The sequence below is a fragment of the Cibotium barometz genome, chromosome 60 (assembly GCF_041138505.1).
Source record: "Cibotium barometz isolate CiBa-2024 chromosome 60, ASM4113850v1, whole genome shotgun sequence".
Taxonomy (NCBI): domain Eukaryota; kingdom Viridiplantae; phylum Streptophyta; class Polypodiopsida; order Cyatheales; family Cibotiaceae; genus Cibotium; species Cibotium barometz.
The window spans coordinates 32193598-32212071 of record NC_141105.1 but is presented as its reverse complement, the minus strand read 5'-3'; the positions used below and the strand labels follow the sequence as shown (position 1 = coordinate 32212071).

At 43.0% G+C, this 18474-nt stretch overlaps 1 protein-coding gene across 4 annotated transcripts in view; it reads right to left on the bottom strand.

The window, feature by feature from the left end:
• LOC147605242 (uncharacterized protein At5g02240-like) overlaps positions 1–12906 on the bottom strand; it is a 31654-nt gene extending 18748 nt beyond the window's left edge. For all 4 annotated transcript variants that reach the window (XR_015265260.1, XR_015265261.1, XR_015265259.1 and 1 more), the window contains exons 1-4: positions 12747–12906; positions 10323–10407; positions 9905–10110; positions 9489–9596 (exon numbers count right to left, since the gene is read on the bottom strand). Coding sequence is in view for 1 of the 4 variants with exons in the window: in XM_086794330.1 (XP_086650456.1) it covers positions 9489–9596; positions 9905–10110; positions 10323–10407; positions 12747–12803 (456 nt within the window). In the remaining 3 variants the exon portion in view is untranslated. The remainder of the gene's footprint in view (positions 1–9488; positions 9597–9904; positions 10111–10322; positions 10408–12746) is intronic.
• Positions 12907–18474: the final 5568 nt, after the last annotated feature.

The window sequence follows — 18474 nt, the reverse complement described above, 5'->3', positions numbered from 1 at the left end:
TTCATCTAGGACAGCATCATAGATCTGTTTAGATCTCATTGTAACCCATTCATCTAATATAGCTGCATTGCATTGCATTGACACCATTTGTCTATCTCTTAAGCATCATTAAGTGAAGTTTAGCTAGCCTTAGGTTGTGATTACTACGATCAATCCCTCACATGTCACATTGAGACTATGGATGACTGAAGCAAAAACGCAGATGCTCAAAGGGCTAGAGAAGCAAAACTCAAGTACTCCAAGGGTTGGATGAGACTAGTCTAGTGCTGAAGGCAAGGGTACTCCTAGGGCTAAGGAGAGGAAAGCTCTTAGCACACTGAAGACTGAATGAGAAACTAAGCCCTATGCAAGCCTATTTATACTAGATAGAGGTTGGTCAAGTTGGCTGGTCATAATTAATAAACTTTATGTTTATAAATGACAATAAATGCCAAATAAACACCATAAAATATGGAAAACATACCAGATAAATCCTAGTAAATTCCCTAAGGCTTCTGGGATGTTCTAAATGATGCACAGGCATATGAATGCATATTATGTAGGATGCAGAGTGCTTTCTAATGCAAACCCTAAGGCTTCTACTGACTCTACATGCATGAATGATTCTCTCCAAGTGGGTTAAGGGACTTGACTGACTGACCGACCCGCTAAGGCTGAGGAATGACCTACGTAGCTCGTGCCTGACTTATCCTGGACTGAGGATGTACAATGGGATCACGGCGTACGACAAATATCATCCTATTGGGTTCTAATAATGTACAAATATTGCACTGTTGATGATGAGCCAATTTGTCACCATGCACTGAGTGCAGAGTGCATGTGACATTCCCTCCTGCTTAGCTTGGCGGCAGATTCATGGCTTCCAAGTAGTCCGCCAACAACTTGGGGTACTCCTGGGAAAACTCCTCGTCTAGCCATACGGCTTCGTGGGTATCTCGATCTCAGAATTTTGTATAGAACTGACATATTCGTCGACCGGAACCATGCTTCCATCAATGAAGAAGGATCTGCTCGGGCTCAATATCTTCTGCTTCGTCTACCACGTTTGGCTGCTATTCATCTGAAACATCAAAAACTTTTGGACCAACATATGGTTTTTGCCAAGAAACATGGAAAACATCATGCATTTTCCAACTGGTAGGCAACTTTAACTTCATGGAGACATCACTTAACTTCTTAACTATTGGAAAAGGACCAAAACTACAGAATGAAAGCTTGGGACAACGTTTGCCCACTTGTTTCAATCTCTGTTTCATGATACGCAGATAGACCCAATTGCCTTCCTTGAAGTGGACATCTCGTCTAGACTTATTTGCCTGTCTGCTATATGCTTCCTAAGCTTTGGTCAAGCGGTCCTTGACTGACTCAATGATCTCGGAAAATGCTTCCGTGGTTTTATTAGCCTCTAAAGATGGAGACACCATTCTCATCAAAAGAGAAGAAAAACGGCGACCAAAGGCTGCTTCATATGGAGTCCGTCCGACACTCGATGAATGAGTGTCGTTCAAGATAGCTTGGACCAATGGAAGATAATGTTCCCATCTGGACTGCTGGTCATGACAGTATGACTTGAGAATATCAAAGGCCAACTGGTTATAAATTTCTGTTTGGCCATCTATCTGCAGATGGAATGCACTAGACAACTGCAACTTAGTTCCGAAGTTTTCAAATAATGCCCTCCAGAAATGCGAGGTAAACTTGGAATCTCTATCTGATGTTATGGTACTAGGCAAACCACAAACTGGATACCAATGCTTGAGAAACTGACGGGCTACGTCCTCGGCTGTGGCCGTATGCTTGCATGGGATGAGCATGCAAAATTTACTAAAGCGATCCACAATGGTAAAACACTGAGTGTTACGGGATCTGGTGGATGCTGGTAGAGGCCCTACAAAGTCCATAGATATGTCGCTGAAAGGTCTATCGGGGATAGGCAAAGGTTGAAGTAAACCTGCCTTCTTTGTATGGGGAACCTTGACTTTTTGACAAATCTTACAGGCTTGTACATGTGCATGGACATCACGCCTCATCTTTGGCCAATAAAAGGACCGTTCTAATTTCTCGAGGGTACTGTTGATACCCCTATGTCCTCCAACTAAGGAGTCATGGGCATCGTGGAGAAGAGCGGAACGCTTTTCCCAAGTAACACAGAGACGATTCTTGTAGAACAACCAACCGTTCTGTACTGAATAGTGACCAAGCTCAGAATTGAGCGCCTAACTGTACTGAGTACCAAACTCAAGGAGGTCGACATACTGGTCTTTCATACTATCTAAGTCCTTCCCCGTGATTTCGAGAATGGTAGCTTCTTGGACTGCCTGGATGCTGGACTTTCGACTAAGAGCATCTGCTACTGGGTTATGCTTACCAGGGATATATTCAATCATACCTCCAAACTGTTGGAAGATTTGACTCCACCTGGCCTGTCGATCGCTCCACTAGGCACTTGGCATAGTCTGAAGCCACTTAAGTGCTTGGTGGTCTGTTTTCACTGTGAAAGCCTGTCCATAAAGAAAAGGCTTCCAATGTTTGAGCGTTGTGATCACACCCAAAAGCTCTTTGTCATATACTGAATAATTCTTTTCGGCGACATCCAACTTTCTACTGTAATATGTCACGGGTCTATTGTCCTGCTGGAGGACTGCACCTATGGCTACATTGCTGGCATCGATGATGACCTCGAAAGGTTCGTCCCATGATGCTAACTTTAATACAGGTGCTTCTGAGGCAACTTTCTGGAGTGCACGGAATGCATCAAGCGCCTTGCCTATAACTAAGGCTTTTTGCTTGCGAGTCTTCACCCCCTTGAGCAAGTCAGTAAGAGGTGCTGCAAGGTTGGAAAACTGATCGACATGGGTACTATAGGCCTGACAAAGACCTACGAATGAGCGGATTTCTTGGGCGGTCTTAGGAATGTCCCAATCTAAGATCTCCTGAACCTTTGATGCACCCAGTCTAATCCCATCGGAACCGATGATGTAGCCCAAATACTCAACTTCCTTAACACCAAAGACAGACTTCTTGGCGTTTATGTAGAGCTGATTATCTCGCAAAAGTTGCAAGACTTTCTCCACATCTTTCTCATGCTGCTCCGCAGTGGCTGAGAAGACTAGTATGTCATCAAGGAATATGAAAACACACTTCCTAATACTTCCTAATGTGGACTGCGAAAATCCTAGACATCATCTTATTGAAGGTTGCGGGTGCATTTGTATTTTTGGAATGCCACCTTCAAAAATGCAGACCTGATGGTAACCACTCTTGAGGTTGATCTTAGTGAAAAACTTAGCACCGTCTAAACGCTCCAAAATGTACTCTATCCTTGGCATAGGAAACTTATTCTTGATAGTGAGTTTTTTTAATGCCCTGTAGTCTACACAAAGGCGTGCAGACTTGTCCTTCTTTTGGACAAATAGGATAGGTGCAGCAAATGGGGAGTGAATCCGGCTCGGAGAAGCTCAGATAACTGCTTTTCTAACTCGCCCTCTAAAGTCTTCGAAAGACGATAGGGAAACCTGCTAGGAGGATCTGATCCAGGGACCAAATCAATGTGATGGTCCTCAGGGCGAGAGGGTGGGAGACAAGGCGGGAGATCGCCCCTAAGCATAATGTCCTGATGTCTGGATAGAAGGTCTGCTAACTGAGGGACTGAAGATGTAACGGATGCTACTAATGAGGGAGGGGCTGTTTAAGCACGAACATAAAAGAGTGCTCCTGCTGCTCTCTTGCGAATAGATCGTCTGGCCTGGAGATGCGAAATCAATGGGATGCCAAGAATGCTTCTATACAAACAAATCATGACAGGCTCAAGAAAACCTTTACAAATAGTAAAAGTGTCATGTCCCCAAACGAGAATAGGCTCATACTGACGTAACCACTGAATTCCTAAGATCATGTCACATCCCAAGAGAGGTGAGACGATGAAATCTCGTTGAAATGAGGCCTTCTGAACTTCAAAGGCAAATTGCTGTGCCTTCTGGGAAATGTGGGTGCGAAGACCAAGTGTAAACCCGTCCACATCCAGATGATATGGGACTAATGTGCAGTTCAATTTATTGGCCAATTGGGGAGAGATGGCGTCTTCAGAACTACCCATATCGAAAAGGACTACAAACTGTCGGCCCTGGGCAGAGCCATAAGCTCAGATGAGGCTCTTCTGAGCAGCATCGCTCTCACCCTCCTGCTTAGCATCAAATACCACAGATGGCATAGGATGCATAGAAGGTAAAAGTTGAACTGCATTTGAGGTAGTGGCCGGGCTGGAGGAGCTGGGGAGACTGTGACAACTGTGGCAAAAGGAGCTTTGGCGGCTTGTGCCGCTTGCCATTTGTGGCAATCCTTCTTACCATGCCCTATAATATGACAGAAAAAACATCTATTTTCTGATTGGTACTTCCTTTGCTCCTCTGGAGGAAGATAACCTCCAATAATTCCTGCTTTAGCCTTTTCATCAGGGGGTTTCTTAGGTTTAGATTCTTTATCTTTCTTACCCCCTGAACTGGAGCTATTACTGTCGTCCTTCTTAGCATCTTTAGAAGAAGCGTTACCTTTCCCTGTCTGTGCAGCTGATTGCTGCTGCTGGGTTTTGGTACTGGACGGAGATGACTGCTTGGGCTTGCCCCCGTTCAGCTTCATTTCTTCATTCTGAGCGAGAGTCAGAGCCCGGTCATATGTACTTGGTTCAAAGTTACGAACTGTGAACCAAATGTTAGAGCCCAATCCACGAATGAATTGCTCCATCTTAGCCTGCGCAGATAACCCTAACTGATGTGCTAAAGTAATAACCTTATCGGAAAACTAAAGCACTGGGGATCCGTTCTGTCTGTCATAGAACTCATCTTTCAGACCGGTCATGTACTGGGGCGAGAGAAATCTGGTCTTCAGGTCATGGACAAAGATGTCCCAGTCAAAGGCTGTGACACCTGTGCCCTGGTCTGTATGAATACTAGACCAATGCTGCCACCAAGTGACTGCCTCACCAGTGAGATGGGGAGCCGCTAAGTGGACTTTATCTTGTGGGTCTGTGATCCTAGCTAATGGAAAATGAGCATTAAACCGATGAGTAAATTGATTAACTGATGAATGATCACACTTACCATCATACTTACTGAAGTTTGGTTGACTGCGAATGACGGTGGTTGATGCTGCTGCGGACTGCTGGCTGGTGACACCTATGACTGGGGAGACTGAGGAGAGCTGCTGATACCTCAAGTGTATGGCCTCCTTTTCTCGTTGATGCTCGAGTAACATACGACCTTGATCAAGTTCACGTTGGTGTTCCCGAGCGGCGAGTTCAGCCTGACGCCGGTCTTCGTCAATCCTGCGTTGGGCTTCCTCATAGTCCCGTCTTTCTGCTTTTTCTTCTTTCCTTCGGGCCTCATCCTCTCTCCTTTGTTGTTCCATCTGAAAGAACAGGGCGATGTAGTCGGGTGCTGCTGGAGGTGGAGGACGTGTTGTTGCTGCCTCCAAGAGTTGGAGACGCTCCATGAGCAATTGGTTCTGAGCTCTAAGAAGAGCTATGGTGTCTGCTGTAGGTGGAAGAATATGGTCTCCTTCGGGGGGAGGCGTCTTCCGGCTGATGAATACTCTCTCCTGTAGACATGATGCTGAAGTCGATGGTCGTGCCGGAACGCAATCTAACCATCCAAGGATGTCCCCACGCTAGGATACGGTGTGTGTGGACAATCTAAATCTGATACCAATGTGATATGCAGCGGAAGTCTTTGTATAGGAAGATCCTGTCACACAAATGCTCACACCGTCTTCTGTATCCTGAGTTTCGTGAGTTTAGCAATCCACTTTAATACTTCAAACTTTGAAGAGATATGAGAGAGAGATATGAGAACTGTACACCAGATTGGGTCCCAAATTACACACTGAAGGACCCCCTATCCCGATAACGAGATAGTATTTGCTTTATAACTTTAGAGAGAATGACTGTGGACTGTAGATAAGCCAAACGCAAGATCTCGGAGGATCGGAAGCCTGGTTGAACTGTACACGGCTGTAGAAACACCTCGATGAACTGATCTCGAGCCTATGCACTCTTCCCAAGGGCATGAGGAAGGGCTGCACACCTGAGGCTAAGAAAAGAAGGCGGTGGACTGTTCTAAGCTATGTTAGAATGCTGTAAATGCTTATGAATGATAGAATACCTTTACCAGATGACTGGTGTATGCCTGGATGATGCACTGAATGCTGGATACTGATGTAGACCGTCTCACAAGTTGCTGACCCACCGACCCAAACTAACTAAACTAACATTTCTAACAAAACTAACAAAACTCCACGAGGTATGCCATCACCCCATTGGGTACCTAAAAAGCCTCTCACAACATAAGGCTATTATGAAGGCGAATCTACATTGTGGATCCCTGATGATCCAACCCTTCCCCCCGTCCACATGCAACCAAATCCCTTTGTCCCCCAGATGGCAACAAATTCACCACCAACACAAGACTACAGGAGGGTACAGAACAAACGCAGGCCTAAATGCTCTCCATGGCACTCCAATCCTCAATTAAACCCTCGACCATGCCCAAAACCAACCCCTCGGTGGATCCTTAAACCTCTCCTATAAGCCCAACACTTCTATACTGGTGTAGGACTGATGCTGGACTGAAACGCAGACTGTAGGGCTGATGTAGACCTGTACACGCACACTGTAGGGGACTGTAGATCTATAAACGCAGACTGTAGGGGACTGAACTGCAGGCGGCTGCTTTATATGCAGAAAACGCAGGTCTGTTTGCTGATTTGGGGACTGTGGAGGACTGTACGGCTGCGCCTGAAGGCTGTCCTACTGTATTGCTGCGCTTGAGACTATGGATGACTGAAGCAAAAACGCAGATGCTTAGAGGGCTAGAGAAGCAAAACTCAAGTACTCAAGGGCTGGATGAGACTAGTCTAGTGCTGAAGGCAAGGGTACTCCTAGGGCTGAGGAGGAAAGCTCTTAGCACACTGAAGACTGAATGAGAAACTACGCCCTATGCAAGCCTATTTATATTAGATAGGGGTTGGTCAAGTTGGCTGGTCATAATTTAATAACCTTTATGTTTATAAATGACAATAAATGCCAAATAAATACCATAAAATATGAAAAAAATACCAGATAAATCCTAGTAAATTCCCTAAGGCTTCTGGGATGTTCTAAATGATGCACAGGCATATGAATGCATATTATCTAGGATGCAGAGTGCTTTTTGATGCAAACCCTAAGGCTTTATGTTTATAAATGACAATAAATGCCAAATAAATACCATAAAATATGGAAAAAATACCACATAAATCCTAGTAAATTCCCTAAGGCTTCTGGGATGTTCTAAATGATGCACAGGCATATGAAAGCATATTATGCAGGATGCAGAGTGCTTTCTGATGCAAACCCTAAGGCTTCTACTGACTCTATATGCATGAATGATTCTCTCCAAGTGGGTTAAGGGACTTGACTGACTGACTAACCCGCTAAGGCTGAGGAATGACCTACGTAGCTCGTGCCTAACTCATCTTGGACTGAGGATGTACAATGGGGTCACGGCGTACGACAAATATCATCCTACTGGGTTCTAATAATGTACAAATGTTGCACTGCTGATGATGAGCCAGTTTGTCACCATGCACTGAGTACAGAGTATATGTGACATTGGAGGCAATTTGGTACTTGAGGAGGACACTAAATTTCTGATTTCAGTCAGCGTTTTGCTGATTTTGGAGCATCTATACATGTGTTTTGTTCTTGGCCTACAAAGTTACCCGGTTTCTTTATATTCCTTGCCTTCTATTGGCGGTGGAGTGCTGTTTTTTTTGCTCGACAGTAGTGTTTTGGCTGCGTTTTGCTTCCCAAAGGAGTTTTCTACACTCAGAGGGGACCCATCTCCAACTACTTCACTTGAGGATCAATTTCGGGAGCTGTTTTGTTTCTGCAGAGACTTTCTTATGTGACAGGAGTTTACAGATTTTGAAGGAGAGTAGTGATCTTTTCAGAGATTCTGAGCAGAGTTTATCTTGTCCGAGCATGTGTTCTTTGCAGTGTTTGCAGAGAAAGGAGGGTGTTTTGCCTGTGAGGTGTGATCCTTTCACATGGATCATTTATTTGTTGCTGATTCTTGGGATCTGATTCTACTTATGATGGAACAGCCTTCTGCTCTCAGTGATGCTCTTGAGGACTTTGTTACCACCACTGCAGTTTATATTCCTGCTTCCCTTTCTCATTGTGAGGAATCTACCTCTCCCTCTCTTTGTGATGCTTCTAAGGATACCCCTCCCCCTGCCAATTCTGCAGGTTTGTTGTTTTGGAGAATGGTTTTTTGGACCCAGTGGGATGCTTTGGATCTGTGGTTGCTAACCGTGCCTAGGGCACAATGGTACTTCCAAAGTTTTTTGGATTTGGATCATAATCAAGTTGGGCTTGTACCAATCCAATGACATCTTTTTTCAGAAAGGGATGTGGAGTCCTTTCATCTTGCGATGCCCATCTCAGTGGAGTATGCCTATGTACAGCATTGGGCAACTCATGGTATGGAGTTTGAGCAGATGGACCCCATCTTTTCTACAGAGTCTTTACATCTTGCGATGCTGATCTTTTCAGAGGATGCTTTTGTATAACATTTGGCTACTCTTGGTACAAAGTTGAGACAGATTGACTCTATTTCTTCAGAGGGTTCCAGTGAGGAGCAACTTGCTTCTCCCAAGATTGATTATCTATAATCTACAGGATCTAATCTTGGTTGGTTTTGAGGTTTTTTCCTTCTCCAGGCTGGAAACACGACATACGACTTCGGGGAGTGTTCTTACACTTGGGTTTGGAACCATTATTTGGAGCAGCAAGTCGCAGCCTACATGGTTGTTTTCTTCCAGAGGAGCGGTGTACCTAGCAACTTGTTCTGTTGCTTTTGTAGCTGAGTTGCTGAGGAGATTGCTTGTGGAGCTTTCCTGGTACCTATTTCTGCAGTCTTTTATCTTTGATCGAGGACGACGTCTCTGGCTTCTTGGAGTTCACTCAGCATCCGGTGCTGAGAGAGGATATTAGACATCATCTCCTTGTTGCTGGCTTCATGTTGGGTGTCCTATTTTAGCCTCTAGGGCTGACCATGTTAGCTATGGGGGCTGGTCACCCCTCAAATATGTTTTCCCATATTATTCCCCATTTTATGGAGTCTTGGGCTTTTTTCCCTAGTCATGGAGGATCTTTTCCCTAGTCGGCTACCTTCATGTGGGCATATATATAGCTGGCTTGCCTCCCTCATTCTTCACTGCTTGCTTAGCATTGTTTGCTGCAGTCCCTCACATACGAGGTTTTCTCCCCTCTTGCTCGTGACATGTATTCCTTTGGATGATGATATTGAGAGCAGGTTCTCACCTATGTTTCCTCTCCATCTCTCTCTCTCACTCTCTCTCCTGTGTTTCCACTTTTCCTTCTTCCGCTGCACATTCTATCATGTATGCCATCTTAGTTGACAACATTATTCATAAGGCTTCAATTATCATACCTTAAGTTTCCATTGCAGCACAAGTCCAAATGCCGTATTCAAAAGAAGTGCAATCGGAGACCAAGGGCGAGTCACTGCCATGGATGACACCAGCACAAACTTGGGAACCTGTATGATCGATTAAATCATCAGATCTACTGCAAACTAGAAGAAAAAATTTACAATGACTGAGATGGTGGTAAACCGTTCTTTGATTATGGTAGCAATAATTCAAGAACTAGGTCCCCTTCATAATAACATAAGCATGCAGTGTGATAGAGAAGGCAACCACATGGATGCCCCCCCCCCCCCCCCCCAAAAAAAAAAAAAAAAAAAACACACACATGCATGTGCATGCACACACACACACACACACACACACAAAGCAACCCTAATGACAAGGCCTAAGAACGTGTAGATTACATGAACTCCCTTACTTTGGCAGAGGCTGCAGCTTCGCTCAGATTCTTCACTCCTAAGTAATCCACATTCCTAGGTGTATTCGCTGTAGATCCTGGCAAGCGCCAACCAACTGTTGCTCCAACTGAACATACAACTGCGTCCACACCATGGCAAGCTGGCTCCAATGTTTCCTTCTTGGTTACATCCCCATTAATAAACTTTACTTTGGCTGCTTCTTCACCTAAACACACAGCCCAAAAAAACACACAAAGAAAACTGGTAAAGACCAAAATGTCTACCAACATGAGACACCTAGCTCTTGACACGGGACACTCCTTCTCGAGTCTTCTCCTTCTATGTATCTAATAAGAAGAGAACCTAAGAGCACTATCAAGAAATTCTACAAGTCACAAAGTTGTTCCAAGCTGCCCGTAAGAGAAGCGAAAACATTACCAATGGCATTAGCTGCTTTTTCTTTGTTTCTGACAAGGACAATAACCTCAAAGCGTTCACTTCTTTTCAAAAGCTGTCTTGTGGCCTGGAGAACATACATCACGGTTAGTATGGCCTGGCCAGTTCTGATTCCATGTACAACATCATACTTTCAATGATACTAAATCCTTTTGCAAATGCACAAGCTGTGGCCTATTATAGCCATTTTCACAATCAGGCAGTACTTGTTGGCCATCCATAATCCAGGCATTCAAGCAATAGCACCTATTAACAAAGAGCATTTAGCCCACGACAATCACATATGGCGTGCTGGCTTGTCCAGTTGTGGAGGACCTCACCTTATCATTGTCAAAATTTTAGACAAAGCCTTCTTCATGAGTATCTCACTTGCCAGCCAAGCACCTCACAACAATATGCACTCCTTGCATCGAAGGATTATATAGGTATGCCCAAAGGTACCTGCTTGATCCATGCAATGTGACCCCTTGTTGCTGCCCCAACCATGCTTTGGAACTTGACCACAACAAGGATGCTTTTAAGTGTGGAAGTAAGGATCACCCTTTTGCCAAATGCCTAAATATACAAAGGGCTCGTAAAGAAAAACCTCATGTAAATGTGATACCTAATGTGCAAGGGAATACAACTCAAATCATAAATGGATGCAAAGTATGCAAAGCTTGGGGCCAGCTGAAGGATCAGCTTGCCTTGTTCATGTTTAATGATTGCTCTAGCGACAATTTTATCTCCACTCAAATAATTGCTACCACAGGCCTTGATGTGCCTAAGCTTGTTGCGCCTATGGAGCCCTTGAGGGCAAGGATGTAAATGTAACTCCCGTGATTGGAAAATTGTGCATACACATAAAAGGCTACTTGGATCACGAGATGCTTAGGGCTGAAAAAAGACTACCCAGTGCTTCCGCATGTGACAACGCTAGACATAAGTCAACATTTTTCCTTATGATTGCACAACATTCACAACAAACGAGGCATTTATTTAGCTGATGTTTGGTTATGTGATCCTTCCAAATAGCCCTTCAGCCATGTATGTACTTATGTTGCCTTTTTAATTTTCGGTTTTGAAGGGCTTTACTTTTACTTCCAAGCATCAATAACAAAGCATTTAACCGTCAATGTTGATGCTTGCTTGAGGTGCATTAGTTAGTGGCAAGGTCTTACTGCGCAAATTAGGCAAAGTGGCTCACTTTACTAGTCGCAGCACATGAAGCAATGTAACATGCATCTAGTGTATCAAAGGATAACGTAGCCTACCCTAACCTACACTTGGCACTGCTGAGAATGATACTGAAAGTAGAAAAAGATACTTGGGCATTGCACATGTGAGCTCACAAAATAGTTTGCAAGGTGTTACAGTGGTTTCTCTTGAGAAGGCTTTAGTCATTAGTTCCCTCTTCTTGTAGACCAGCTGTGTTTCTGTATCTCTTATTTCAATGGTGTTATCTCCATCATCATCCATCTCGTCCACAAGAACCTCGTTCAATTCTTCAATCTCCAGTTCCGTCGTAGAGATGAAGAGCTCATGCACTACATAATGGACCTGATTGAGGACCAGGCTTCACTCTGAATTTTTCAACTAAGATAAGGAGCTAAGCTTCTTCAGAAAAAAAAAAAGCATTTTGTAATTAGTCTTTTCAGACCGGCAGCTTCTTTCCCTTTTACTTAATATATTATTAAAGGTTTTCTCCCCCCAAAAAAAAAAAAAAAAAAAAAAGAGAAGGCTTTAGTATTTAACGAACCAATTTTTTGTTCCTTCCTCACACAACACACCACTTCGCATCCCCTCAACCATTCGACAGTGATTCACCCCTTACATAATCCAAAATGCAAGAGACTGCCTTCGTCCAAGGATTTTCAATCTACCCGATCAGCTCCCTTTTCACCTTCTCAAAATCTAGCAGTAGAATAGGCATTGCTGATCGGGTCTCAGTCCATTCCACACAAAGAGAAGATATTTGTTAACCCTGGCATTTCTCCCGCGTCCCCCTTTGAGAGGTGTCCCTTGTATGTCTACATCATGCTCTCAGCCCTTTGGTCATTGAGACTGGATTATGTAAGAAACGGGGCAAACCGTCCCCCAAGTACCTCAGCAACTCATATGAAAAAGGGACTTTTGCTTCCACCGACCAGTGTTGTCTAGGAGTTGTATGGCAGGGCAGCACAAGGACTCCGGACGAGGATCAATGATGGCTGCACTTATTCCATGCTCGCCATGTGCAAGATCGTCTCTTTCATCCGTCAGTATCTCATCTTCATACATCACTAGTCCTTATGGCACCACATCCGCATGCTGACCATGGGAGGCACTCATGTGCACAGGGGGCCTCTTGAAACGAAAGAGAACATCCCATAAAATAAAACGGCTGACAGGACGAAAGAAACATCAATTGCGTGTAAGCAAGCAAACCTGTAAGCCGACGCCGCTGCTGCAGCCGACTACAAGAACTTTCAAGCGGCCCTCCATCTCCCGAGTCTTGAATGTGTATGTAGTGATCGTCGAGTCTTGGATGTGTATGTAGTGACGAGCTCACAAAACAATTCCAGAAGTCATCTTGCAGCCACGTCGTAACATGAAATAACTGGCGGGGCATTTTTGGGATTAAACGCTCTCTTGCAAGGGACCCTTCACACGTGTCCTCAAACATGTGAAAGGGATAGCCCCACAACCACCTTACTCACATCAACATGTTCATGTCTTACTTACTCCCGAATACAAATGCATATCTCAACAAATTCTTGGTGAATTTTTGAAACCCGCGACTTGTAGAGATTGGTTGCATACATGGCGACACCATTTGGGCGCGCTTGAGAAAGGACAGCCAACCCATCCATGGATCAAATTGTGTCCATCCACCTAGTGTGCTACCAAAATTTTGCCACCCACAACTTGTAAAGATTGGTTGCATACATGGTAAAGAACACCTTTTGGGCGAGCTTGAGAAATGCCAGAGGGCCCATCCATGACCAAGCATGCCACGTCGGATCGGAGTGGTGTCCATCCGCTTCGTGTGTGAAGAGTTCGGCTAGATTTCATCAAAGACGCCTTCCTATTGGTTCTTGCTTCAGAAGGGGGCGGGGGGAGGGGGGTTCTATCCACGAACGTGTCTGAAATATGAAGTATACAAGCAGTATGATCAATATGGTTCTCGAGAATAGACTCCAACCATAGATTGTGCCTCCTTGTTCGATGCTATGGTGCAACAACATGAGCAAGGGACCTCAACAATATGGCATGTCCACACCGTATTGTAACATGTCGTCACAACCAAGTCCCTCAAGTGTTCCAAGCACTCTGAATCCAATATCATACCCAAATGTCATCCTACAAGTGTGGATTTTAGCATGCTTACAAGGATTGTCCCAACAAGGTAACAATTTAAAGAGTGTCAACCACTTAACATGTTGAGTGTAATCATACACTCCAACAAGACTCGAAGAGGACTTATTCCTGTAGCATGAGGGCAGTAGCAAAGGAAGCATCCAAGGTCGCAACCAAGCATAAAGCTCTAACCCAAAACAAGTAAGGTTGCCCTAAATGCTAAGGTAGTTTCAAAAAATGCTAAAGGACCAAAACCAATGGTCCAAATGAAAAAGACGTTGCACAATGTGTGTAACGCACAACAGCATCATGACCATCGAAAGTGGTTTGGTAACTTCGTGTACATATTTGCTTTTGACTAGAAGTGGCTACGAATTGATTTTAAGTTTTGTCCTGCCTAGTGTGAACACTAGTTATTTGTATAATTTTGACAATAAACAAGACACATTCATTCCCTTGCAATAGAGTAGTTGTGAGCTCTTCTCTCCTTTGCTCTTACTTGCATGTATGCAATTGAATCTTGCTTACTTGATGGATAGGTTTAATTGTAGGTTTCTCTCTTCCATTAGCTTCTCCCCCATTCCCCTTTTGTGAGGGAGAACCACCACGAAGGCTATCTCCTTCTTGCCTCTATCTAGGAAAGGGAAGCTTTTCATTCACCCCCTTAGCAAAGGAGCATTCATGTGTGACAATGGGGATACGACGAGACGACAAGCTAGTGCACCCACATCCCAGGAATTGCATTGCAACTCGAAGGCAAGACCTGATGACGCATAATTCGGCAATGCTAAGGTAAGCACTTGACTTGAACGTATTTGGCGCCACTGTCGAAGGACAAGAAGTATAAGCACTGGTCCCCTTCAGTAAAGTGCTTGTGCTCCTAACGTGGGACCTCCGTTCCCGAGGGAGCTCGAAGGCAAGACCTAATGACACATAATTCGACAAGGCTAAGGGAAGCACTTGACTTGAACATATTTAGTGCCACTATCGAGGAGGACAAGCCTAGGGCTTGGCTTTGTTCTTCCATATTTAGCGCCATTGTCTGGGAGGACTAGCCTAGGGCTTTACTTTGTTCTTCCATCCATTCCTCTAGCTACTAGGATCACCCAATATTGCCAGATGTCGTTTAGGAGGCACACGGTTTTAGAGCTTTAGATGTGTTAGTTTGTTATTTTTTATTTGGTTTTGAATTTTATATACATTATATTTTCATATTGGAAAAACCCTAATTTCTTTGGTCTTTTGCATGATCTTGAAGCCCACAAGATTTTGATCTTGTTACATTAAGCCAAGGAATAGCTTAGCAATTATGATTGGCATGGAATTCACTCCAAAAACCTAAGCTTTGAGCTCCATTAGGTGTGAATTAGAGTGGAAAAGTTGATTCATTGTTGAAATTAAAGTGAGAAAGTTGATTCATTGTTAAAATTGGTAGTTAGAGCATGCAAAATTAATTAAAACAATTAAAAGATATTTAATCACTCACATGACTATCATAAAGTAGGATTAGGGATCGTAATCACCCCCCATCAAGTCCAAAAACTTTAAAAACTAGGCTAAACCATCTCTCGGATCGGGAGACGTTAGCCCACAATCCTGCAAAAAAAGAGGCGAGTCAACACGCAAGTGTCATGAGCCTAGACATGTGAGTTGTGAGTCTGGACACATGAGCCATGAGTCTAGAGTAGGTCATCAAACATGAGTCTAGAGGTAGGTATACATAATATTGTACCAAGTAATTTAGATTGCCTTGTAAGCGCATATCTACTCATGTCCTTTAAGTATTCTTGTATTATATAATCTATACCAGCTATAATTTCCAAGGAAAATTCTTATCCTTTGCAATTAGTGGGGCATTAAGTACACCTATTGCCCAATAATTATACACCAACCCTGGCCTATTTCATAAAAGTCCAATGTTGAGGTAGGCAGTTTCATAAAAATCAAATCTGGGAGCCTAGTTCATATGAAAAAGGCGTGAGCCTATAGATATGAGTCTAGAGATAGAGCTTATATTCGCGAGCCTAGAGACGTGTGTCTAGAGGCATGAGCTTATATTCGCGAGCCTAGAGACATGGGTCTAGAGGTGTAAGTCTAGAGACATGAGCCCACACTAATCCTGGAGTGAGTCTATAGACATGAATCTACAAGTGTGAGCCTAGAGATACGAGCCTAACAAAAAAAAGGTTTTAAAAAACCAAAGAAACTAAACCCAAAAAAAAAACTTGCTTTTTGTAGCTTTAGCAGAACTGACGTGTTTGAAACACTAGAGACCATTTCACTAGATTGAAACCCTTGATGTTGTGGGACCCCTACCTCATAGTATAAAAGAGAAACCATGACAAAAGACTATTCTAAGGGCAGAGCAAACTCACTCAGGGCCTCCATACATCAATATCCTATCGCTCATGGTGGTAATCCAACAACTTTCCCAATATAGCTGATTAGAATATACCTTAAGGTAGGAATTAAGTACGATTCCTCCAAGTAAATGTCCACTTCATAATTATCACAAATAAGAGGCATCAGCAGGTGCCCACCTTTCCTTCACACGATGTCTTATTCCTCGATTATGAAGGGAACTATTCTACCTTAATTTCACTAAAAACTCTATGATCTAAAGCTAATTCTAAGATTTTTTCCAAGTTTCTCAGTTTATAATCAATTTGGTCTCTAGGTTTAGAAATGACCCGTAATTCGGGTCCACTCACTTTCCAGTGTTTAAATCCTTTATCAACTTTGACCAATTCCATAGACTCAGCCTAACCCCATCCAATTCCATGGGTTTAGACCGCCACCCTCCACTAGGCATATGGAGCAGGTGTGAACTCACACACCCATAATTGAAATTTCCTTTTTCATTATGCACACACACTTAAGAAAAAAAATAGAGCTCCCACATGCACTCCATGGCAAATTTCTCTTTTCAAAATAAAAACTATTGGAAAGATTTAACTTAAAACTCAAAAATATGTGCAATACATCATCATTGAAATACTACAAACAAACCGACATAAAACGTTGTAAAATCCATCAATATCTCTGCATTTCCCGACATGTTTCTCGAACGAGGAAGGTATGCACTACTAAGCCCGAGTACTACCAAACCATTATGCCAACCGCCCGCAGGAGCCCACAAGTCTCATATTTGAATCTAATAGTTGTGCCAAAATCTAGGGAGCTAGTTCTGATAACAATACTACTCCCAAGGTAAGAACGTCTAGCCACAACCACTCACGGAAGCCATGTGAAACTAATGCACACGTTTAATCTCCAAACCTGCCATGTCCAGTCCAACAAGAGCCACCCCTTGTCCCATCACACTGACCGTGTTGGGAACGCACCCACACGTGACTCTATAGGTCAAGAGCACACCCACATCTAATCGAGATGAGTCAAGGTCTCGGGCGACCGTCTTTGTGACAAGACACCATGCTCATGATGTGACATCTACATGGCAAACCACTCACTTGTGTGGTACCTTCACATGCTTCCACATCAAACAATTTCATAATGAACACAAGGGCAAACATGTGAAATATGATTAAATAGTCACGCATCCACAATCTAGTAAACCATCGCAAGTCTGACGAGACTTCCACAGTCCTCAAGTCACAACTCTGATAGTAGATCCTCCAGCTGCAAAGTCTAGGCAAGATTCCCTCTAAATTCAATACTTAATTCACCATCTTGATTTACTAAAAGATCTACCCTTATTTTAGGCTTAATTACACAAAGTTGGTGCACATTTGTGCACATAAATGAACATGTTATCATCTTTCTTGATATTTTAATCTAGGCTTAACTTGCATCAATTTTTACACATAACTCCTACTCTTAAATATCTTAGATTAGTTCTACTTTTATTTAAGCATTAATTACTAATCTCTCATCTTCTCTCTCTAGCTTTGCTACGTTAGCTATCCTATGCAAATAAATGCTATGATTCATGAATATCCCAAGTTGGTGCACATAAATGCACATGACATATTCTTTCTCAAGATTTTAATATAGCTTAACTTGCATCTATTTTTACATATAACTCCTTCTCTTAAATATCTTAGATTAGTTCTACTTTTATTTGAGCATTGATTACTTATCTCCCATCTTCTTTATCTAGCTTTGTTAAGTTAGCTATCCTATGTAAATAAATGAGATGATTCACAAATATCTTCTCTAAATGAAGGTTTAGGCTACTCATCTAGCTAGAGGCACTCTAAATGAAGGTTTAGGCTACTCATCTAGCTAGAGGCACTCTAAGGTTAATAACCTCTAGGTTGGAGGTCAAGGTGGGTACATTGTTTACATAATTTATACACCCTATCAATAAACTAATTCCAATTTATCCTTTACATAGAACATGAAAATGATTATTCTCTAGGAAATTTATTTAATTCAGAGAATAGGATTGATAATGACAATTTATGAACATCAATTTATACATGAAATATGAGTTCAAGGCTTACCTTATATATGTAATTTGATGAATTCTTTGATGGCTAGGAGCTCCAAAAGTAGGCAAGTTTTTCTCTAGGTATTGTTGCCCTTTCTTGACTCTTCTCCACTCCCTTTTGTCCACTAAATCAAGCTTGGGTTAATGAAGGACCATTGTGGGTTTGGTATTATGTGGGCTTACTATGGACCATTGTTCACACTACCGCACACCTAGTAAATTTTTTATGGACCATTGGTCACACTGTTGCACCTAGTAAATTTTTTATTGTACCCTTGTCCCAATCAAGTACTCTAGCAACCTAATCCTCAACCAATTGCTTCCTCCAATGCAAGTTATGAATTGAGCATGTTTAAAGCCTAG